The 25266-nt window shown below is 42.9% G+C and overlaps 1 protein-coding gene and 1 non-coding gene across 2 annotated transcripts; both read left to right on the top strand.

Moving 5' to 3' along the window:
- The first annotated feature begins 938 nt into the window (after window positions 1-938).
- Window positions 939-22602, top strand: aebp1a (AE binding protein 1a). Its single transcript, XM_072371952.1, has 20 exons — window positions 939-1532; window positions 5897-6142; window positions 6301-6345; window positions 11323-11382; window positions 13163-13222; window positions 13343-13402; window positions 15413-15490; window positions 15666-15775; window positions 16068-16207; window positions 16670-16754; window positions 16835-16979; window positions 18018-18097; window positions 18201-18324; window positions 18467-18663; window positions 19544-19717; window positions 19798-19923; window positions 20016-20262; window positions 20675-20814; window positions 21477-21576; window positions 21665-22602. The coding sequence occupies exons 1-20, from the start codon at window positions 1283-1285 to the stop codon at window positions 22219-22221; spliced, it is 3024 nt and encodes a 1007-aa protein (XP_072228053.1). The 5' UTR covers window positions 939-1282; the 3' UTR covers window positions 22222-22602.
- Window positions 22603-24000: 1398 nt separating this feature from the next.
- Window positions 24001-24074, top strand: trnan-guu (transfer RNA asparagine (anticodon GUU)). The gene has a single exon. It is a non-coding gene; the product is annotated as a tRNA-Asn (tRNA).
- Window positions 24075-25266: the final 1192 nt, after the last annotated feature.

Below are 25266 nucleotides of genomic sequence, written 5' to 3'. Positions count from 1 at the left end.
TTTTCTGTTGTCTTGTCAGAGGAATATATGTACTACGTGTGCTGCACAAAAATGTATTATTATTTATGTTCTTATGCTCATAAAGAATCTCTATTACTTTTTAATTATTTTTTATGGGGCAGAAATTAAAATTGGACATTTGAACTAATTCTAGTGCATCTACAGCCATGTTTGTTTCTGCAACAAATACGAAGGCAATGAAAAAAAGGAAATAAAGGGAAAAAAGTAGATAGAGAAAATTAACGTAGACAATAAAACTACAGGTAAACTACAACTTAACAAATTTAATAAAGATAATGAAATGACTAAATAAATAGATAAAATTAAGTAAGACATAGAATAACTTTTCATTGTGACTTTCCTAAAGATCATTTTGTGAACTCAAATGGCCAAACATATCAATTGCTGCTGCTTTAGATGATCTCCATCTTCTGAAATTGAAGCCCTCCTCACTGTCACAGTGTAAGGAAAATTTAAACTTTTTATTACTGGGTCGACTGATTTTCAGCATTCAACATCTTCAGCTCATCTACAGCAACACTGCTGTTTCATGTTTCAAAAGTGACAATTTCACTCACACATTCACACATTTTTTATTACTTCACATTCTTACGTGTTTCTGTCAGCAGATGAGCAGACGGTTTTGATCAGTTCAGTGCTGAGTCTCAGCCTGTTTTAAATCACTTCATCTCTTAAACTTAGACCCAGTCATTTAATTGTCTGACTGTAATTACCATAAACTTGTAGTATAGTGATTTTCTGTTGTCCTGTGAACAACTGAAAAATGCCTTTCCTAAACTTCTTTCTTGCCTTCTCTCCCCCTCCTTCACAGGAATGTCATGAGGCAGATGCTCCTCCCCTCTGCTCGGAGATGGGTGAGGGGAAAAAGGGGGTGAAGGGCCATAAGGGAGAGATGTGACTAAAGAGTATAGGGAGGAGGAGAAAGAAGAAGGTGGGAGGTGTGTTGCTCTACTGCTGCTGCCGCTCCAGACAGATGCATTTCCTCCACTCCAGCAGGGCCAGCAGGCTGCTTTGAAACCTCCACCTCTCAGCGTTTTCCTCATCTGTTCGTGCTGACTCTCACAGCAAAGAGGAAGCTCTTCAGATCTTAACAAACTCATCCCTTTCATGTCTTCATCTTGAAATATCTTGGAGACAGCAGACAGTCGCATCTGCATCTGCTGGTCAGATGTTGAGTTATTTTTACAGCTAGTTTCAGATTTTGTGCTTTTCCTGGAGTGCATCTGGTCTGTTTCATCCTTGTTGGGTTTTCATTGTAGAAATGAGGCCTGAGGTGCTGGTCGTCTGGGTCGGGGTGGCCCTGTGTTGCGTCCTGGTCTGTGCTCAAGAAGACATGGAGGAGAAACAACTCTCCAGGCACCCGACTCAGGTGAGAGAAGCCCGAGGACTGATCAAACACAGAAGACAAGGAGGTGAAGAAGATGCTGAAATGTCAGACGATCCAGCTGGAGCGGTAGAGGAGGAGAAGACAAAACCAAAGAAAAAGAAAACCCCTGAGGAAATTGAGGCAGGTAAGAAGGAGCTTCTGAGACAAATGAAAAGGATTTGGAGTTTTCTTGACCTTTCCTGGCCTCTCCTTTGCTCTCTGAGCTCTCACACACTTGCAGCCAAAACACACAGGAGTAACTGACAGGAAAGGCTGCAATCAATCTCTGAGGCAGGAAACCATTCAGTTTGTGAAGTGAAAGAAAAATGCCTCCAACTTTGAAAGTGCACAGAGATTCTCTTTTGTTGCAGGATTTGTTTTGGTGAAAGAATCTCAGTGATTTAGAGAAGACAGTTTAGAAGCTTGCAGTGATTCAGCTGGTGGTCTGACATTTTCTTGGCAGACTCATCAAGCAGCCGCTGCTTACACGACCTGCTTGGGATTAGAGTTGCGTGTGCACAACACAAAAAGTTTTAGGAGCTTGTTATTGAGAAGCACAATGATCAGAAAAATGAGTGTCTGTCGCGACAGAGTCCACAAGGAAGGCACAGCTGTGGAAAACAAAAAGCATGAGCAAAGGCAGAAATGTTTCCACTACGAGTTTCCATAAAAGAGCAGAGAGGATTAATGAGGGCCAACTTTCAGTAGCACTGATGCAAAAGCATTCATGTTCTGACTTTCCACTGAGGAAGCAAAACCACAAACTTGGCAGCTGAGTTTTTAATTTGTGGCGAATTGGAGTTATATAATAGACCACAGTTAAAAAAAATTTAATCTCTGAAATTCTTCTTTTTTTCTGCAGCGAAGGCTCTGCTGAGCGTGCAAAATCTTCATCAGCTGTACGTTTATGCTCATAGCTTGTAGTTGGATGCTTTGCCTGGGAAAACTTGGAGTGTGGATATCAATTGGTGCCTTTTCTGCACAGTTTTGCATGGTCTATCAAGGCCTCAGATTATGTTATCTGCTATTACTTTTGGCAACATTTATTGGATAAATTAAACCATTTGGAGTTCCCAAACAAACAAGTTAATAGTTAGTATAATCCAAAACTAACCTTTTCATTGAAGCTGGAGTTCTACTTTTATATTTAGATACAGTTTTAGTCGTTAGTTTACTGTAAAAACAACACAGCCTGTCACATGAGGCAATAGTTCTGATCTAAGGAACCATCAATGGTTATAAATTCACAGAATATGGTCAAACAGCTCCCATCACTATTCTATGATATATTTTTGATCATATCTGTACAATATTTGTTCACGAAGCCTAAAAGGTAAAGGGAAATGTAATTTGTTCTTTCTGTTGCAATGTTCACTGCCAGTGAACGGCTGCTTTTGATAAGGTGTAAGTGCACTAAATGATTATTAGGCATGGAATGTATCAGCATAGTAGATTACAATGAACAGAAAAATGTTATTCAAATATTATGAACCAGCTGGCGTGCAGTGAGTCTGGAACCGCTCTGATGTGTTCGCCAGGCTTTGTCCAGCTGGTATCCAACTGAACTCGGATCATCTGTCACCTCCACACATCTTGTTTAGCAAAGACACTGAGCCCAGCAACAATTTGACTGAGGAAACTTGAAATGTATTTATATTTTTGGTCCACATGCTTAATTATCAGATTTTAAGGTGAAGGCATTTTTTTTTCAAATTATAAAAATTTCCCAGTTTTCAAAATTTCATATGTTGTGTATGAACTGCTTCAGCTTGTTTGGATTTTTTCGAAATAATTGCAGAATTGTTTGGATTTACATTTTTACATAATGTCCAACAGCAGTTGACGAACAGGAAAGGAAAAAAATGGCAACTCAGCACTCAGATGATGAGTAATGGGTCAACTGCATGGGACTGTTGTGTTTAAATACCAGTGGAACATTAGGAAACATGTCTAGAGGAAAACAAGCAGCTGCCTGTACCTGTGTAGGAGTCTAATGGTGGTTATATAATGAAGCTGGGCTTTGAAAGATCTTTTCTCTGTAATATTACATGTAACTCCCCCTGTTTATAAGCAGTTTGTCATTAGACTTTTGAGAGGGTGGAACTGAACACCTCTGCATCGCTAAGTGGACCTCAGATCAACACAGTTTAAGTCTGGAGGTTCTCAGATTGCACACATCTGTCCGTCAACCTTCATATCTTTACACGTAAAAGGTTGGCCATTTGCTGTGGACACAACATAAAAATGTAGCGACTTACCTAAAAGGCTGATGTCATAGTGACTTGACGACTCAGCTGATTCCCCGTTTTGTTCTATTTCTTTTTTTCATGAGGAGGAGAAGTCTGGGCTGCTTTAAAATCTTGAATTATAGGTACAAAACACTTACCTGTTGGCACTTAACTTAGTTAGCAATATGTTCCTGCAGCTTTTTTCTTTTTAGTACCACTTATTTTTTCAGCCTTTTTTACCTCTGTCCCAACCTTTTTAAGACAATATAAGCTCATTCAGTTTATCCAGTTCAGTTAAATTTGAAACACAAATTAATGACAACAATAATGTCACATGTACATGGAGAGTAAAGAGAGCAGAGGAAGGAGAGGTGCATCATGGGAGGTCCCCCTGCAGTGTAGGCCTATAGCAGCATAACTATAAGATCTTTCAGGGTCACCTGAGCCATCCCTAACTATAAGCTTTATCAAAAGGGAAAGTTTTAAGCCTAATCTTAAAGGTAGAGAGGGTGTCTTCTTCCTGAACCCAAACTGGTAGCTGGTTCCATAGAGAGGGCCCTGATAACTGAAGGCTCTGCCTCCCATTCTACTTTGAGAAACTCTGGGAACCACAAGTAAACCTGCAGTTTGAGAAATATGATCTCTGTTGTTAGTTCTAATCAGAACTCTGGCTGAAGCATTTTGGATCAGCTGGAGGCTTTTCAGAGAATATGTGGGACAGCCCAATAATAAAGAATCACAGTAGTCCAATCTTGAAGTAACAAATGCATGGAGCAGTTTTTCTGCATCACCCTGAGTCAGGATGTTCCTGATTTTGGCAAAATTACGAAGGTGAAAGAAGGTCGCCCGAGAAACCTGTTTTATGTGTGTGTCAAAGGACAGATCCTGGTCAAAAATAACTCCAAGGTTCCTCACTGCAATACTAGAAGCCAAGGAAATACCATCTAGAGTAACTATATAGCTGGACATTTTCTCCCTGAAACATTTGGGTCCAAAGGCAACAATTTCAGTTTTGTTTTAATTTAGAAGCAGAAAGTTCATCCAGGTCTTTATGTCTTTAAGACATACTTGCAGTCAGACCAACCTATTGGTTTCATCATACATAATTACAGCTGAGTATCATCAGCATAGCAAAGGGAATTTATGCCATGCTGTCTAATAATGTTACCTAATGGAAGCATGTATAAAGTGAAATGAATCGGTCCAGGTACAGAACCCTGTGGAACTCCATGACTTACTTTGGTGTGCAAGGAAGATTCTTTGTTTACAAGAACAAACTGAAATATATCAGATAAATATGACTTAAACCAGCCTAATGCAGATCCTTTAATAACATGTTCACGTCTCATGTATCTTGGAAAAATTAATGCAACACAAATGTCACGTCAGGCTGAAAAGGCTGTAACATTTCAACTATAAATATCTCAAACTGGAGATTTCCTTTCAAGAATTTGAGTGGCAAAATGTAAATGTAAATGCAACTCATTCCACTTTCTGTACTGTAGATGTTGACGGATAGGTGTCCCCCATGGACAAATTTGCCTACATATAATTGGCCTGTTAGGGCAACACATGTTACAGATGCCTGCAGGCACTGCAGAGCTGTTGGCCACCTAAGGCAGAAAGCAAATAAACAAAATTTTTTCTACAGAAGTTTAGTGATCTCATTGATGTGTTTGAAAGAAATGGTATGCATGCATAAGATAAGAAGCACAATGGGAAATAATGAATGAGAAACACACTGTAAAGCACTTTGTAGAACCTCACCAAGGTTAAAAGGCGTATTTAAGCTCTGTGTAGTTACAAACAAGTTATGTGTTATTCTCACTGAAAAGTACATTCACTGCAGAGATAATTAGTTACTGGAAAAGATTTCAACTATGAGTAGTCAACTGGCTAGGTCCCAAGCCCAAACAAATGAACAAGCTGGGTGGATTCTTCCTCTTGTGACAGTGTGCTGTTGGCGTGTTTTCCAGACATGGAGGGGTCAGACTTACATTTGATTTTGGTGTTGTGGGTTTCACATTTTTTAAAGTGGTACTCTGAACCAGTAAGACCATCTGACTTCGCAGTATCTGTCGGAGCTTCAGTTTGAACATGTTTTATGGTGCAGATTAATGGTTGTTGTAAAAACATCTGACAACTGACTATAAAAAAACAAAGAGAAACATTCTGCAGTTAAAGTTCATGAAACACCACAATAAAAATGTTTAAAGAAGCTATACAATTGCACTTGGTGTCTCTTTCAACAGAGTTAACTGAATTTTTTGTCTTTCTGAAGCCAGGGCAAAGAAGGCAGCGGAGAAAGAAGCCAAAGCAAAGAAACAGAAGGCTCCAAAGCCGACCAAGAAGCCAAAAGCCCCGAAACCCACCAAGAAGCCTAAACAACCAAAACCGACAAAGAAGCCAAAGGCGCCCAAACCCACAAAGAAACCAAAGATAACAACCACAGCGCAGCCAGATATCCGACGTCCTTTTCTGGAAGAGGAGGAAGAGAAACTGCTTATTGAGCTGGACTTGGACACATGTAAGAACCCTTTACACTCATGGTTTTATCTTGGAGGGAAATGAGAGGTACAACATTCACATTCTTTTGGCAATGGCACCATTACAGTCCGTCTCTGCCCATACTGATTTCATGGGAAAGAGTTCATAATTTTTAACTCTTCATCTTGATCTTTACAGTGATTCAACCTGTGACCCCAGAGGAGCCTGTTGAGCCAGGCCTGGGTAAGACTCACTGGAGACTGAACTGCTGTAATGTTGACTTATAAGATTAAAAAAAACAATAGCGTGAGTAAACCAATCTTTGGGTAAAACCCCCAAATCATTTTACCTCCCCCCTGAGCTGTCACCTTATCGTGGTGGGGGAGTTTGCGTGCCCCAATGACTCTGGGAGCTATGTTGCCCGGGGCTTTAAGCCCCTGGTAGGGTCACCCAAGGCAAACAGATCCTAGATGAGGGACCAGACAAAGAACAGCTCAAAAGACTCCTTATGATGAACAAAAAAATTTGGACCTCGTGATCCCTTGCCCGGATATGGGACACCGGGGCCTCCCCCCGGAGCCAGGCCCGGGGGTGGGGCCCGGCAGCGGGCGCCTGGTGGCCGGGCCTGTGCCCATGGGGCTCGGTCGGGCATAGCCCGAAATGATGACGTGGGTCCCCCTTCCGACGGGCTCACCACCCGTGGGAGGGGCCAAGGGGGTCGGGTGCGATGTGAGCTGGGTAGCAGCCGAAGGCAGAGGCCTTGGCGGTCTGATCCTCGGCTACTGAAGCTAGCTCTTGGGACGTGGAATGTTACCTCTCTGTTGGGGAAGGAGCCGGAGCTGGTGCGCGAGGCTGAGCGGTTCCGGCTAGATATAGTCGAACTCACCTCGACGCACGGCTTGGGCTCTGGAACCAGTCCTCTTGAGAGGGGTTGGACTCTCTTCCACTCTGGAGTTGCCCGTGGTGAGAGGCGCAGAGCAGGTGTGGGCATACTTATTGCCCCCCGGCTGTGTGCCAGTACATTGGGGTTTACCCCAGTGAACGAGAGGGTAGCCTCCCTCCGCCTTCGGGTGGGGGGACGAGTCCTGACTGTTGTTTGTGCCTATGCGCCAAACAGCAGTTCAGAGTACCCACCCTTTTTGGAGTCTCTGGGGGAGGCACTGGAGAATGCTCCTACCGGAGACTCCCTCGTTCTGCTGGGGGACTTCAATGCTCACGTGGGCAATGACAGTGAGACCTGGAGGGGTGTGATTGGGAGGAACGGCCCCCCCGATCTGAACCAGAGTGGTGTTATGTTGTTGGACTTCTGTGCCGGTCATGGACTGTCCATAACGAACACCATGTTCAGACATAAGGGTGTCCATATGTGCACTTGGCACCAGGACACCCTTGGCCGCAGTTCGATGATCGACTTTGTGGTTGTATCATCGGACTTGCGGCCGTATGTCCTGGACACTCGGGTGAAGAGAGGGGCGGAGCTGTCAACTGATCACCACCTGGTGGTGAGTTGGCTCCGCTGGTGGGGGAGGATGCCGATCAGACCTGGCAGGCCCAAACGTATTGTGAGGGTCTGCTGGGAGCGTTTGTCAGAATCCCCCGTCAGAAGGAGCTTTAACTCCCACCTCCGGCAGAGCTTCAACCATATCCCGGGGGAGGTGGGGGACATTGAGTCCGAATGGGCCATGTTCCGTGACTCCATTGCCGAGGCAGCTGATCGGAGTTGTGGCCGTAAGGTGGTCGGTGCCTGTCGTGGCGGCAACCCTCGAACCTGCTGGTGGACACCAGTGGTGAGGGAAGCCGTCAAGCTGAAGAAGGAGTCCTATCGAACCTTTTTGGCCAGTGGGACCCTGGAAGCAGCTGATAGGTACCGACAGGCCAGACGGGCCGCGGCTTCGGCGGTTGCTGAGGCAAAAACTCGGGCCTGGGAGGAGTTCGGTGAGACCATGGAGAACGATTTCCGGACGGCCTCGAAGAGATTCTGGTCCACCATCCGCCGTCTCAGGGGGGGGAAGCGGCTCACAGTCAACACTGTTTACAGTGGGGACGGGGCTTTGCTGACCTCAACTAGGGATGTTGTGAGTCGGTGGGGGGAGTACTTCGAGGAACTCCTCAATCCTACCAACACGTGCTCGGAAGAGGCAGAGTCGGAGAGCTCGGAGACGGGGCCTCCCATTTCTGGGGCTGAGGTTGCCGAGGTGGTCAAAAAGCTCCTTGGTGGCAAGGCCCCGGGGGTGGATGAGGTCCGTCCTGAGTTTCTCAAGGCTCTGGATGTTGTAGGGCTGTCTTGGCTGACACGCCTCTGCAGCATCGCGTGGATATCGGGGGCAGTGTCTCTGGACTGGCAGATTGGGGTGGTGGTCCCCCTCTTTAAAAAGGGGGACCGGAGGGTGTGTTCCAACTATAGGGGTATCACACTCCTCAGCCTCCCTGGTAAGGTCTATTCGGGGGTATTGGAGAGGAGGATCCTTCGGATAATTGAGCCTCGGATTCAGGAGATGCAGTGTGGCTTTCGTCCTGGCCGTGGAACAGTGGACCAGCTCTATACCCTCGGCAGGATCCTGGAGGGTGCATGGGAGTTCCCCCAACCAGTCTACATGTGTTTTGTGGACTTGGAGAAAGCGTTCGACCGTGTCACTCGTGGAGTCCTGTGGGGGATGCTCCGGGAATATGGAGTGCCGGACCCCTTGATAGGGGCCGTTCGGTCTCTGTATGACCGGTGCCAGAGTTTGGTCCGCATTGCCGGCAGTAAGTCGGATACGTTTCCGGTGAGAGTTGGACTCCGTCAGGGCTGCCCTTTGTCACCGATTCTGTTCCTAACTCTTATGGACAGAATTTCTAGGCGGAGCCAGGGCGTTGAGGGTGTCCGATTTGGCGACCTCAGAATCGGGTCTCTGCTTTTTGCAGATGATGTGGTTCTGTTAGCGTCGTCAGGTCGTGACCTTCAGCTCTCACTGGAGCGATTCGCAGCCGAGTGTGAAGCGGCCGGGATGGGAATCAGCACCTCCAAATCCGAGACTATGGTTCTCAGCCGGAAAATGGTGGAATGCTCTCCCTGGGTCGGGAATGAGATCCTTCCCCAAGTGGAGGAGTTCAAGTATCTCGGGGTCTTGTTCACGAGTGAGGGACGAATGGAGCGGGAGATTGACGGGCGGATCGGTGCGGCGTCTGCAGTGTTGCGGGCTCTGCACCGACCCGTCGTTGTGAAGAGGGAGCTGAGCCAGAAGGCGAAGCTCTCTACTTACTGGTCAATCTACGTTCCCATCCTCACCTATGGTCACGAGTTGTGGGTAGTGACCGAAAGAACAAGATCGCGAATACAAGCGGCCGAAATGGGTTTCCTCCGCAGGGTGTCTGGGCTCTCCCTTAGAGATAGGGTGAGAAGCTCAGTCATCCGGGAGGGGCTCGGAGTAGAACCGCTGCTCCTCCGCATTGAGAGGAGTCAGATGAGGTGGCTCTGGCATCTGGTTAGGATGCCCCCTGGGCGCCTCCCTGGGGAGGTGTTCCGGGCACGTCCCACTGGGAGGAGACCCCGGGGGAGACCCAGGACACGTTGGAGAGACTATGTCTCTCGGCTGGCCTGGGAACGCCTCGGGGTCCCCCCGGAGGAGCTGGAGGAAGTGGCCGGGGACAGAGACGTCTGGGTTTCTCTGCTCAAGCTGCTGCCCCCGCGACCCGACCCCCGGATAAGTGGCAGATGATGGATGGATCATTTTACAGATTAAAAACAGTCATTAACATCAACAATGAATATGTTTATTTCTCAATAACATGAAAAGTAATCTTAAAGCAGTTAAATCTTACATTAATCTTACATTAGCTTTGGAATGGATAGTTTGTAAGTGACACAGTTTTCATAGATTAAATGTTTTAGATCAGTCTCAACTATCAGTGTTTCCAAAAAGGAAAAAGTCAACAACCAAATACAAAGTCAGCTGACTAAGTGAAACAACTGCAGATTAAACCAGTGCTGAGAAGATGTTTACTGCACTATAAATACATCACATCATCTGAAACATGATGGATGTTTTCATGCTGGTGCTATTGACCATTGGGTTATTTTTAAAGTTGACAATGATCATATCTGGACTGGAGGGTTGGATGGAACAGGGCTTGTTGAGAGATGATTGGAAAAATTGCTTAATTATTTCTGGCGGGACCAAAATCATACGTTTTAGGAGGTGCAAACTCCGCTAATAACACCATGTGTTGACTTAGTTTTTAATGAGAGAAGTTCAACATTTGAGAGCAAGACTTGATTGAACACAGAGGTGTTTTGGAGTTAGTGCCTGTGGGCCTTCAGTGGTTTTAAACTTTAAGGCACTTTCGCCACAGTCTGCATCCTTTTTCTCTGGTCAGTGTTGGGTTTTCGGTGTGCATGACTTTGGTTTCTAATTCAAAGCTTTAGCTTTCATGAAGCCTTTTATAACAAAGCTCTGAGGTTTCAGTGGATTGTGAGGGCTTTGAAATTGGAGGGTTGCGTGTTGAGAAAAACATGCACCCTCAGAGGAAGCAAAACATGGCTTTTCTCTATAAAACAGGTTTATTATTTCAATTTCCAACAAGAAACAAAGTCAAACTGCTGAGTAAACAACAAAGGGTATAAACTCTTTCACCCTGCCATTGAGATATAGGAAAGTTAAAGTATATGTGGCTCCTGATACATATGAACTCAATGGATGAATTAAACTTTTTAAGAAAGAAACTGTTCTTACGTTTCTATCAAAGCGTTAGAAACCCTCAACTTTATAGACACAGTTGGTAAGAGGTTGAGTTTTACTGTTGGGGTAAATTGCTGCCTTAAAGTTGATGATAATATGAATTATGTGAGCTCTACAGTGTCATTTTTTTAAATGAAGTGGTCCAGGCGACTCTCCACAAACAACTTTTGGAGTCTTCAAATGATCATTGGGTAAACAAATTCTATTCTCAGTCAGTAAAAATGTTTTGTTGCAAGTCCAGGTGCTAAGTAATTAAGATTAAGGGTCCAAAGTGGAAACAGCATCCAACAACCACTAAAGTTTCATTCATTCTGTTGGATCCTCCTCATGGGTCCACATGTAACACTGTGAGGTGTGTGCGTGAGACGTAGACATGTATGTGTTTATGGCCTGATCTCATGTCAGTTCTAATAAGAATAAAAGGTGTATCTTGTTTAATATGAGGGATTTTTAGAAAAAAATCAATCGCATATCTGTGATAACCACATCATGTTCTTCACAGAAAAGGTGCCTGAACGCCAAAATGAAGTCACAACAACTGAGGTCATCATGTACATACCAGGTACTGCTCTATTACACAATGTGAAGTTGTGATTATTTCAGGCTTTCATTTTCAAGTTATTGTATACAGCAAGGAAGATAAAAAATATCTGAGGCCATAAACAAGGATGCTCCTGTTCTGAATTATGTTAAATTCCAATTCATTTCTTTGGCTCTGCTTTCTTGGTTTTGCAAGGGAAAGGTTCCCCTTTACATATTCATGGAGTAGTGGTCTTCTAGTGATATCTAAATTACCCCAAAAGCCTCGAAATGTCCTCGAACCTGTCACCCCTACAAGTGGGAGGAGGGACATATAATATGTATGAGCCTTTCAACATCTTAGCAAGCGTCATTCTCAAGTGTTTCCAATGTAAGTTTGACTGCAATATATGTAACTGTTCACCTCTGGATTCAGTGAATAGCACAACACATTACTAAAGTACTTTTGTCACTTCCTGGTTAGGTTTAGTCAATAACCACACATTCTGTCTAGTACACCATCATCTTGCTGATGGACACTATTTAGATTTTTGCTCCCATGACCACCAGAGGCCATGAGGGCAAAGTTATAGGACTAAGGGGACAAACCATTTAAAATGTTTGAAATATATTTTAAAATTCAATAGAGATCCAGTTTGCCTTAAAGACAGCTTCATGGACACCGGCTGTTGTTTCTGACTTGAAGACCTCTGTTATTGCATCATGATGGAACAATGTTCCAAAGAGCTTCCTCCACATGTTGGGAGTGTTTGGCTTATTCAATAAATGTTCAGTGCGTCAGCTGACTGTGGAGAAATGTCCGTGACAGCCAGCGCTCCTTTTGTCTTCTTCAGACTTGAGAGCTCTGTGGTGGGTTCATGGTCTGCCTGATCCTGCTTTGAATCCAAATGATCCAGTTTCCTCAAAGTATTTTACCTCCCTGCACTGCCCTAAAGAAACCTTCAGTCCAACAGTGATACCATTTCTAATTCTGACTATTTTGCCTGTAGTTCTGATGTTTCCTAACATTAAAACACCACATAGTCATCGATCGGCTTAAAACATGAAACACAAAAACATGTAAACATCAGTGGGAGAATGATGTAGTTGAATAAGCCTCTGATGAATGAATGAAGTCCACCCGAGTGACACCTGAACACTGCTTCAGTGGAAGGACATAAATCAAGGATTTAGCTGGGCTCTACAGACAAGTTCTAATGGGTAATGCCTCTAATTTGCATAAGTTTAATTGATGACCAGACAAATGGAACAAAATCTGAACTATTTCTTCTCCACTGTACATGCATAACAACTTGAGTTTTTAGATACATCGAAATTCTCAAACTTTCAGATTTTTTTTACACCTCTACAATAGTTTTTAGTAGATTTCCAAATACCTTTCAGATCATTTTGTGAAAATGGAATCAATAAAGTTGAAAACGTTTTGAATTGTTGCAGCATGGGTTTAAAGGGTTTGAGTATATTCACTGTAATCTGACAACTCAGAAGCACAAATATTTATTTGACTTTGTTCCAACAATGTTGCATTATTTTAGAACTACAAATACATATAAGAGTATATTTGACTACAGGGAAATAATTCATTTCAATGATGCCTCGAGACTAATCCTGGTTTAATTTCAATATAAAAAAAACACTTGCTATGTTTTTAAAATAAGAATCATTTTACTTAACAACTGAATTTAAGGAAAAAAGTCCCTGACCACTTACTTGTGGTGACAACTATGACTTTGTGCCTGGTTGATGAGTCATAATGGAATTAAGAAGTAGACAATATAATCATATATATGTTTCTTTCTCAGAGGAAGTCCCCACCGTCCCATATCTTGGTCCTTGGTATGAAGAATACGACTACACTGACTGTACGTCTGTTTCCCATCAGCATCTGAACAAGCATTTTTGATCACGTGTGTTTCAGGTCTTGATTGTAGCATGAGATGAATTACCTTCTCTGTCTGACTTTCTGTGCACAGTGGCAGCAGTGGCAGCTAAGAAACAAGAAGAAGAGGAAGAGAGAGCGCGGAAGGAAAAGGCAGAAAAGGGTATTTTACTTTACTTTTCTGGAAATTATGGGAGGAATAAAGAAAAAAGTCTAATGATATGGAGTTTTCTCTCCACACACAGTAGTTTATTGTCAACTTTGTCATTGCACATGTCATGGGTACAGGTAACAAAATGCATATTGCAACCAACCACAAATACATAAGCAGTAATTGTAGAATGGTACATACACACGGAAGTGCGAGTATATAATCTATTTGTGCGCCGGAATGCCTGTTGCTACAGGTATGTACAGTGGGCTATAAATTTATGGTAAGTATAATTATAGAGGATGTACAGTGGTGCAGATTGTGATAATTACTAGGAAAATATACTGTCCATGTAACAGTGCAGTGGGGTATGATTTATACTATATACAATGTACAGTGATTTTAAACTTCTCGATTCGTGATGCTCTGTGATGAAGTTATATGACAATGTTAACGGAAAATACTTTTGAGTTGGCCAAAAACACCTTTAGGGAGGAAGAAAGGGACGGCGGAAGGGAATCTGACGACTTTCAAATAAGAGATCGCTATTTTGAGATGTTATGGAGCAGTCATTGGTCACTGATGTAGTCACGTGACATAGATGATACCCAGCAATGCATTGGAATCACGTTGGAACCAGTTCTTACAATGGATTGTGACATTTTAACTTTTTGGACATGTGAACTAATGTACTTATAACATGTTTTTTGGTGAGACTAAGCTGGTCATTGACTCCCATTTCAATCTCTTACTGGGAACTAAGATTTTAGGTTTTTTATGCTGACCTAAACCAGTGTTCCCCAACCCTAGTCTTCAAGAAACACTCTCCTGTATGGTTTCCTGCTCCAACAACACCTGATTCAAATAAATGGGTCGGTTCTTCAGCTCTTTAAGTTCTGATCATTCATTTGAAACAGGTGTGTTAGAGCAGGAAAACATGGAAAACATGCAGGACGTGTGCCTTGAGGACCAGGATTTGGATGCACTGTCCTAAACAGTGCTTGTAATGGAGAGTTCTTTAAAAAAAAAAAAACACTTGATGAGGTCCAATGGTGTCGGGCACCAAGACAATAGCAGGTTCTTTAAATTTTGAGGTCTTCACGTATCCAACAAATGCTTGAACAGGAATATAAGGGATTTGGAGGGTAAATCAACCCCTTGAAGTTTTGTCCAGTTTTTTAAACCATAACTGAAAAATGCAACGGGGTGTATTATCCCGCCGAATGTCGTTGTTTTCATCTGCAACAATGTCTACTTATCAAAGTAACGTCCAGCGTCCAGAGCCAAGGTTCACTCACCTGTTTGCTTTCTTCACAAAGTGCATATTGATGTCATACTCTTCCACACATAAATGATGCTCACAGACCTGACCTGAAGTGACTGGGCTCACATCTGAGAACCATATCAAGCAGTAAACTACTACGAGACTTTTACTCTCAATTTACAGGGGAAAAAATGTGTGGAATGAACCAAATTTGCTAATGCGGGGAGTAAATCAGAAATCAAAAAAGGAATTCCAGTTACTGCTGTCAGTTTGTGAAAAGTTATACAGATCAAGAGACCAGATGTGTGATTTTAATATGAAGAGGCAGGGGGGAGGTGGCTGAAAAGACAAATCTGAGAACTAAGTCTCAAACATTTTATGCTCAGTGTGACAGGGTGAAAAATCTTCTGTGGAATCCATTTTCAAAGGTTACAAATTGATTCAGATTCTTGGTAAAGAACATAAGAAATGCATGAGTGCAAAAGAGCTCGGTCTGCACAAACACATATGGAAGCATTTTGTGTGGTGGCGGCTGACCTGGAGGCGAAGGTCAACGTGAAAACATTATTTGATGATAATTAAGAAACAGGAGGTTAAAACAATTATCTTGTCTGAGTGTTAATTAAGAGGTAAATAGTTTAAAACAATTAGTGTGTCTGGGTGATACAAATGGTTAATGTGGATTGGAGAGTCTGTCAGTCCTGAGACATAAAATTTACCATCACAACACATATTGTTTTCTCGTTATTATCTGAAAGCTGAGCGTCTGAGGAAGAAGTGGGAGGAAGAGGAAAACGAAAGACTGAAGCAGATGTCAGTGCCACCTGAACCAAAAAGTGAGTTTTAAAGATTTGTAAAATAGTTTATTTTTCTGTTTGCTTGTTTTACTTTTAAAGACTTAGCACATACTTATATCAAACCACCGCAGCCTCTTTCAGCGTCTCTTTCTCAGGGTGATTCCAGGACATTTGGCAAACAGATCCTGTTTGTGTGTGTTTTGTTTTTCCTCAGACTGTCCTCCTTTGGGCTTGGAGTCTCACCGGGTTGAAGATGACCAGCTGCTGGCTTCCTCTCAGTCTCATCATGGCTTCGCGGCTCAAAGAGGACGTCTTAACATGCAGGTATAGTCCACAAACAAAGTATCTAAACAAAGTGTGTTACCTCACACTGGAGCCACGGAAATAAAAAAAAAAAAAAGATGAGCCCTTCGAAAACAAAACTTCCCACAACCCTAAAAACACTTCTGTCTGGTACAGCGAATGAGACAGCTTCACTAAGTTAAACTTAAACAGAGAAACATCAGATGCTTCAAGATGAAACATGAGACAAACACACTGTGGTTACTTAAGCCCAGCGATTCATAAAGAAAACACTTACCTGTTTCCACTTATGGATGCAAAAATCTGTGTGCAGAGCTCTGATAAAGAGGACGATTTGTACGGCGGTGCATGGTGTGCTGAGCCTGAAGAGAGAGACCACTGGTTTCAGGTCGATGCCCGGCGAGAGGTGGAGTTCTCTGGCGTCATCACTCAGGGAAAAAACTCTGAGCAACAGTGAGTCCTATTTTTAAGTCCCAGATCTGCAGCGTATGCCCGCTGCGAACCCTGTTTTGGCATATAAAAAAAGTATGTCACCGCTTACAGTGATGAGGCGGTGCATATATTAAAGATTTAAAGAAATCATGCTGGATGACCGGTTTGAAAAAGAAAAGGTGACACCTGTGTTGTTGGTAAATGATGCACAACTGATCATCAGCAGGTCTTCTTCCTTGCAACCCTGTGTGCTTTGAGTTCATTTATTTTGTCATTACTGAAAGAAGCTGGCAGCACCTGTATTAACAGACCACCTGCAGAACTGGAGACTTCCATTGGGGCTTTTTCTGGATTGTGGCCTCTTGCTAAATTGTCCTTATTACATCTGGTTTAACTTTTAAAGTCCTAATAATTCATCCTGGTGGTAATGTCCTCTCATTCCAGTCAGTGAGTATTGTCTAATCACCGTTATTTACGTTTCAGTGAGGATTTTGTGTCGTCCTACTTTGTGGCCTTCAGTAACGACAGCCGTGACTGGACTGTGCTGCACGATGGCTACGCTGAATGGGTGAGTGTAAACGGAACTAAATGAATTACAGTCGGGGTTTCGCTTTAATAGATAACAGCTACACATTCCCTTTCCTGTAGCTGTTCTATGGGAACGTGGATAAGGACACTCCGGTGATGAGTCAGTTTGCTGCACCAGTGGTGGCGCGGTACATCCGCATCCTGCCTCAGAGCTGGAACGGCAGCCTGTGTCTGAGAGCTGAGATCCTGGCCTGCCAACTACCCAGTCAGTATCACAGAAAACACCGTCAGAGCACCACAAACCAAATGTGTCATCAAGAGTAAATCTCATATGCCTGAGTTAACTTAACGGCACACCCTTAGGACCCCATTAACTGACCAGTTCTTTGGAGCTGAAATGATGAACTGAGACATTAGATGTTTCGGGCCTTAGGACTGTTGATCAGTCTACCACAGTCTGTCAGTCTGGTTTGTTTTGCTTGAAATTCTCCTATATAACCTCCAAATATGAATATTTTCTAGTTCTGCCAGTTTTCTATCATCATAAACTCAACATCTTTTTGGATTTGGGCTATTTCTCAGTTTAAATAAGACATTTATTTATGTTAACTTGAGCATCAGGTAGTATTGAAGGGACTTTTTAAATTAAACTTAATTATCTTATTATGTTCATGTTTCTGTGGAGTAGAACCAGGGGATCGAAGATCATCTTGGCTGGTATTCTTTAATTTATTTCTTCAATATTTTCTTAACAAAATTGCTGTTAATCAAAATTATGGTAAATGATAATAAGGATACAGCCTTGGATTTCAGGAGTCTCTGGAGGTCTAGGTTTCCAACAAACTTGCCCAGTTGGAAATCCAGCCCTGTTCATAGCTTTTAAACATTAATTATTCACAAGCTAAGAAGACTAAGAGGCTTTTGTAAAAGGTTTCGTGACCTTATGAGTGACAATTTTCTCATTCCAAAGAGCAATATGTCACCTTCCACTGGAACAGAAAACAGTGCTGTTTGCCAAACTTGGACTCTGAGTGGTTTCACCCAACAGTGGAGTCTATTTCGCAACCTGAACCTCACAACCTCAGTGCAAATGAAGTGTTACATAACTGCAGTGCAGGATAACTTCCAAAAGTTTCCACCTTTACCCAAGCAGCAGATAAACAGAATTTACATTAACATCTTTATCTGATATCTAACAGCAGAAAGTAGACTCTGCAGAAGTGGAAAGTAATTAAGTACAATCATTCATTTCAAGTGCTCATGCTTGATCTTTCTACTTTTTACTTCGTGTTGCTTCTTTCAGGCAGCTACCACAGTGAGAATGAAGTCAACCCTTCTGACGACCTGGACTTCAGACACCACAACTACAAGGACATGAGACAGGTCGGATTTTCACATAAAAATGAAGACTGTCAAAGCTTGTAAGCATAATTCTACTAATAACAAATCCCCAGATGTAATTTATTCTGCCATCTCCACTTTCCAGATGATGAAGGTGATAAATGAGGAGTGTCCCAACATCACAAGGATCTACAACATTGGTAAGAGCTCACAAGGCCTGAAGATGTACGCCATGGAGATCTCTGACAACCCAGGGGAGCATGAGACAGGTGGGGATTTTAACAAATTTCACTAAATGAAACTTTTCTCAGCTAAATGTTCATGCCTACGTACTCTAAGGATCTTTATCCCTGACATAGAATTCCAGTGAAAACTTCTTGTCAGTGAATCTGGCCAATATTTTGTTTCCAGGTGAACCTGAATTTCGTTACACAGCTGGTCTTCATGGAAATGAGGCCCTGGGTCGAGAGCTCCTCTTGCTGCTGATGCAGTTTCTGTGCAAAGAGTACAATGACGACAACCCGCGAGTGCGCCGCCTGGTGGACGAAGTGAGGATCCACTTGGTGCCATCACTGAACCCGGATGCTTACGAGCTGGCTTTCGAGATGGTACGAGATGAAACAGAAGTCCCAGCATGATGATGGCACATTTGGATGCATGTAGGAAGCAATAAGGAGGCATACGTGAACAATATTGGAAATTTTGGATGCTTCAAATTAGCCTAAGTTTGTCCTGGCAGCTTTGCTCATTACTCAAACTAAGCTTTCTGACCATGGTCAACAGCAGTTAAGAGACAGACCACTCAGAAGCACTTCAGACAATCTCCGATCAAAAAACTGAATACGCCTTTGAGATATTAAGGTCATTCAGGTGAGATAATGTAAAAAAAGCTTGTTTAGTATAAAAAGCATCAAATGCTGAGATGAAAATGGTGAGTGTCCTTTTTCAGAATTATGATGTAATACTTTGTGTCTAAACCTCAGCTGTCAACTGCAACAAGCTTCAAATACTGTCGATTATACGCAGTTTCAATTAAAACTTACACAAAACTCATGAAGCTCTCAAATGAGCTAAAAGCAAAATGAGACTTGTCTCCAGCTCGTGTATAACTGTGCTTGATTTAGCTGGTGTCATTTACTTGCATTAACCTTCAAAATGCTGACAAACACTGAGAAAGGTTCAGCTCATAACTGAGAAGAATCCTTCATCACTGCAGGTAGAACACTCGAGAACACTTGGGTCGGCTTCTTTGTCCCCCAAGACTCAAGCACCAGGGACATTTCTACTAACTTTACAGTTACAGAATACATTGTTCAAAAAGGTATTAAAAGCAAATATCTCCTCTTTAAAGACTCCAACTTATCCCAAAAGCTTCTGGAAATTGCTCATTTCTAAATGCAACTTAGACCACTTACGCAAATTCTCTCAAATGTTTGGCGAGTCCAAAAAGCTACATGGCTCTCTTACACGGTTCTTCCTATCCCACAGGGCTCGGAGATGGGAAACTGGGCTCTGGGCCACTGGACTGAAGAAGGTTACGACATCTTCCAGAATTTCCCAGATCTCAACAGCATCCTGTGGGGAGCCGAGGACAGAGGCTGGGTGCCTCGTGTCGTGCCTAATCATCACATCCCTCTCCCAGAAAACTTCCTCAACGGTTCTGTGAGTTCATTTACAGACATAAAGGTGCTTTTTTCACTTGTACAAATACGCTGACTATTAAGCATTTCTCTCTTATTCAGCTTGCAGCTGAGACGAAAGCTATAATTGCCTGGATGGAGCGTAATCCATTCGTGCTCGGAGCTAATTTGCAAGGAGGGGAAAAACTGGTGGCGTATCCGTTTGACATGCAGCGCCCACCAATTTCTGTAAGGATGTTGAACAACAAAGAACCAAATTCATGTCACCACAATCAGTTGTACACTCATGATAATTCTGCACTGCCCGTATGATGTTTAAGTTAACCGACAGCCGTCGTTGGAGAGTTAATGCCGAAATGAACGAGGACACCTGGGCTCGGATTCAGCGGCAGAACGAAGGAGCTCTGAGGGAGACTCCCGATGACGCCATGTTTCGATGGCTGGCGATGTCATACGCCCACAGCCATCTGACCATGACAGAGACCTACCGAGGGTCCTGCCATGGTGATGACATCACTGGAGGGCAGGGTATCAGCAACAGAGCCAGCTGGAAGCCAGTGGTAGGCAGTAAGTAAGCTAAAGCAAAGAGGTCGGAGGAGGTTTTGTACCAAGTTGGAATTCATGAAGATTTGAGTGAAGCTTAAAAACAGACAAGAGGATTTTTAGGGATTTGGGAAGGTCTTATGTACTTTGTTTTTCCAAGAATTCAATCCCAACTTTTACCAAAGAAATCAAGATGGGGTGGGACTGACCAAACGCTGCCATGAATTGAGAAATCTGACTAATTTTTGTGGTACTGTAGATGCTGAAGAACGATAAGGAACGGCAGGATGAGATTTCCTTTATAAGAAAGCTAAAATATCACCAGACTAGACGTCAGTTTAATGTTCCAGACTTCAGACAAACTCAATCAAAAGTATCTACATCCACAGAAAACACTTGACCGACTCAAAACTGGCGTTTCTCTTCTCTCCCGCAGGTATGAACGACTTCAGCTACCTGCACACCAACTGCTTCGAGCTCTCCATCTTCTTGGGCTGTGACAAGTTTCCCCACGAGAGTGAGCTTCCTCTTGAGTGGGAAAACAACCGCGAGGCTCTGCTGTCCTTCATTGAACAAGTGAGATCTGGACAAATACATTTCCGCTCCTCTCATACAGTTCAGCTTTAAACAATAAGCTTCTTACTCCCCAATAAATACGTGACGACAGCAGTTTTGTGAAATAAAGCTGAATTTGATGGTTTGTTAGAAATTAAGACCAGTTCAAAGTTTCCTTCCATGTCAACGTAACATCAGTTTAGTCCACAGGCAGCCAAAAATGTCAGACCTTTATAGGTCTTTGTTACCTTTTAAAGATGACCTTTTCCATGGCTTTACGGATCTGTTACTGTATCTGACCTTTCTAAACAGCATTTCAATGTTTTGCTGTTGAATTAACCAATCAAAGCCACAATGCGTAGTAAAAATACCACTTTCCCTCCCTTATTTGATTACAGATGATATTTTTGTTTTATATTTTGCTCTTTAAGCCTAAAGAAATGTTAATTAATATACAGCACATACAAAAAAAATGTACAGGACAAGAGCTAACATTTGAAAAATGAAAAGATTAATGGTTCTAAAGCACATGCGGATCATTTATCTGATAATCGATTGCGTCAGTTCTCGCTGAAGAGAAAACTGATTGCAGCAGTTTTCATCAGGATTGTCTAAATTACGCTTTTTGTTTTTTATTAGGTTCCACTCAGCCTGCTCTGAGATTTAAGGTGTTCTCTTTGCAGGTGCATCGAGGAATAAAGGGTGTGGTGAGAGATGTGGAGGGGAATCCACTGCCTAATGCCACCATATCTGTAGAGGGAATACGACATGACGTCAAAACGGGTATGATGGAAAGATGCTGCACACTCATGCAGTTATCTGATAGACAGATTCTTCCTGGTCAGACCCTAACCTAAACATTTTATTTTAGCGGTGGGTGGTGATTACTGGCGGCTGCTGAACCCCGGTGAGTACAGGGTGACAGCCAAAGCTGACGGCTATACCGCCCAGACGCGGCTCTGTATGGTGGGCTACGAGTCTGCAGCCACTTCCTGCAGCTTCGTCTTGGCCAAATCCAACTGGGACCGGATCAAACGAATCATGGCGCTAAACGGGAACAGGCCCATTCGACTCGTCACCAGATCGAACGCGGTGAAAACGACTCCAGCCAGCACCGCGGCAGCCCCGAGCTTCGGCGTGAGGGTGGAAGCTCGCGCCAGCTCTCAGAACGCAGAGCGTCTCAGGCGGCTGCGACTCATGCGTTTACGCAGGCTGCGTCAGCAGAGGCTACAAGCCAGACTCAGAACTACTCCTACTACAACTACTACAACCACCACCACCACACCTCCACCTGAACCCGACAGAACCACCTCCTGGTACGACTCGTGGTTTCCTGTGGACAGCTGGTCGACAGAGAACCCGTTTGACAGCATCATCTTTGACTCGGCACCCACACAGGACTATCCTTTTGAATTCACTATTGATTGATCGTGACACAACATCCATCTATACAAAGTCCCCACTAAGCACCAGCTTTATACAAACTACATGTTTTTATTACTATTATTATTATTATTATGTACTTTGCCACAGAGTTTTTCAACCTGTTTTTATAAGTCTACCTTTAGAAGATTAATATTCTTCACACATTCTCCAATGAGTATCGATCAGGAATAAAAAGCCTCTGCTGAGCGGGGACAACAGCACTCGTTTAATTGTTTCAGTGTTTAATGAAACATCCAGTGAGCTCCACTACCAACTGGATAAGAAATCTTTCTTTAGTGGCTTTAAAGTGTGATTGCTGGCCTCAGTTAAACTGATTTATTGTACTGCTGAATGCATCTGATTAAAATGTTATTTTCTAAAATATCCCAGTTGTGTATTCATTTCTGGTTGATGTTATAAACAGTCAAAGGATCAACCACTAAATAAAGTGGCACAGACTGCAACTATGCTGATTTGGCTGTACTAAATAACATCTGCTACATCTAACTGCCTTTATATTGACACATACAACTGCTTTAATTATGATGTCCTGGATGCTTCAGGTTGGCAGCTATATTGGTGCCCAATTACTTTTTAGAAAACCTGCACACTGACCATATGTATTGTGATGTTTTCACACAGATTCATTATTCTTCATCAAAAAGCACCAGTTCAAGCCGATTACAGTTCAATTCAGTGTAATCCAGTCAAATCATATTCAGATGTAACTGCATTCCAGCTGGATTCTCGATGGTCTCTATAAGACCTGTTTCTGTGTGATAACGGTTTTAATGCGACTCGCACGACTTACAGGTAGCAGTTTGAAAAACTAAAGAGGCTGATGTTCTTGTTTTATCGCCAGAACTGCATGAACTCCTTATCCGAACAAGGGTAATTATCCTTGGATATATGGCGGTGAATGAATCGAATCACTGGTACAAAGCATGTCTCAGTACCATAGGTGACGCTGTGCCCATTTGATCTATCGCTAATAGAGCAACTTCCGGTTGACGTCTTCACCACCAACAACAACAACAGCAAAACTAAGGCATTCGAGAAAGATGTCCCTCTACATTTTGTTTGTGATGAGCATGCTTATTGCACAAGAATTTCCAGAATTAAAAAGCTTCAGTTAAACCTGCTGAATGGCAGATGTGCAGAGTTCCTGCAGCAAAGCATTAAATCTGCTCCCAGAAACCAGTGACTGTAATATTAACTCAATGAAGATTGTATTTGAAAGTATTTATTTCTTTTTAAAATAACTCATCACATTTTCTCAGTTTTCTTTTGTTTGTGCTTTTGTTTTGTGTGAAAATCAGAATAAAAGAAAACGTCTTCAGACAGTTTTGTTCTGAGCAGCGTCTCACATGAACTCTGAGATCTGAATCTGTGTTGAGTTTTCAGTCAGTGAGTACATTTTATTTAAATGGCACTTTTGAAGAACAAATGTCACAAAGTGCTTTACAATTAAAATAAAACAAGAAAAAGATAATAACTGAAGCACATTACGATATTAAATAAGGATAAAGCATACCATACAGTATCCAGTACTTTTCAGAAAACAGGTTAATAGATATGTTTTAAGAAGCTTTTTAAAAATGTCCACTTGTCTCACACATCTTAAATCTAATGGAAGAGAGTTCCAAAGTTTAGGAGCAACAACTTCTGAATCACAGTCTTCCTTAGTTCTCAGCCTGGATGGAGGAACAACCAATAACTGGTGTTATGTGCTGAACAAAAAACACCGCACGAGGCATAAAGGGGAGGAACGGTGAGAGAAATGTCTCTGTGGCGCAATCGGCCAGCGTGTTCAGCTGTTAACCGAAAGGTTGGTGGTTCGAGCCCACCCAGGGATGAGTGCGATTGCCAACAAATTGTAGGTAACTTAGACATACTGCTGCCATGTCTTCATAACACGGTCTGGTAGCAAATCTTTCCACTCTGATTTCAAGTTGTTGGTCAGTGAATCTGTTTTCCGAATGGAATTATCTGCTCATCTACACATGCCTTCCCTGGCCTAGGGCACTCTGTTTAAGAGAGGTCTCACCTTCAAGAGGGGATCACGCTTCTTTTCCTCATCAGAGACATCAAGATCATTTGTGACTTTGATGGACTGCCTGATCTTGAATAATCTGTCTCGACTCATTGCATCTGCTATAACTGGGACCCTTGTCTTCCCATAACATACGGATCCTAGGGTATCCGAGGCATGCCAAAGAAGGTTTTCAGCTCCCAGTTCCAGTTCTGATGGATGTGTCCAGTGTGGCATAAAGAGCCATCAGTGATATACCCACATTGTTATTATTTCTATGTTTAATATTACTTGCATTAAGTATAGGTCATGAGTGTGTTGAAAATTGTCTGTGTGTTGTTTGATCGAGAAAGGTTCGTTTATTGTTTAAAAAACGTGGTGATGCAGTGTCTAGGTCTCACCAACAGAGGGCGGGTTCGCTACACTTTGTGCAGGGACAAGGGAATGCTCGCGAGAATACGCTGTGAGAACGAGAACATACACCTGTGTATGGCGTTGATAAATAATATGTATTTTTTGCTTTTTGCAGGTAAGAAGGGAGAGTTGTAATTGTGTAGTTGATAGGTGAATGTGTAAAGTGTGAGTTTATGGTCCCCATTTTTTCTATCGACAGCAACCATTTGTATGTTTGGTAGCAAATCGAAAGCCGCTGTACCCACAAGCTATCAGGCTTTGTGCTTAGAGTGGGTCCTCCAATTACCTTCCATTCCTACTCTTGCCGCTCCGTACCCCACATGCTCCCCGGGCGCTGTAATTGGCTGCCCCACCGCTCCAGTGTATGGCATCTGTCTCCATGAGTGTGTGACCCTGTGCATGTGTGTGTTCAACAGATACCAACCTGGATGGGTCAAAATACGGAGGGTAAGGAATCTCAACACTGGCACAAGGTTTCTCTGGAGAATCATGCTGCTCTGCAGCAATCTTTGGAATTTTCTAAAGTAATGAATGAATTCTGAATTAATCATTCAGTCACCAAGAGGTTAATTATGTGTATGTAACTTGAATCTTTATGGAGG

This window comes from Leuresthes tenuis, unplaced genomic scaffold, assembly GCF_036924035.1.
Source record: "Leuresthes tenuis unplaced genomic scaffold, fLeuTen1.0.hap1 SCAF_19, whole genome shotgun sequence".
NCBI lineage: Eukaryota > Metazoa > Chordata > Actinopteri > Atheriniformes > Atherinopsidae > Leuresthes > Leuresthes tenuis.
The sequence above is the reverse complement of the archived record's forward strand: the minus strand, read 5'-3'. Positions and strand labels throughout refer to the sequence as shown.

Excerpts from the sequence above, each read along its gene's own strand:
- aebp1a (XM_072371952.1), top strand. The coding sequence starts at position 1,283 with ATGAGGCCTGAGGTGCTGGTCGTCTGGGTCGGGGTGGCCCTGTGTTGC. Across the intron at positions 11,383-13,162 it reads GGTCATCATGTACATACCAG|AGGAAGTCCCCACCGTCCCA; the intron begins GTACTGCTCTAT and ends TTTCTTTCTCAG. Across the intron at positions 20,815-21,476 it reads TGCTGTCCTTCATTGAACAA|GTGCATCGAGGAATAAAGGG; the intron begins GTGAGATCTGGA and ends TTCTCTTTGCAG.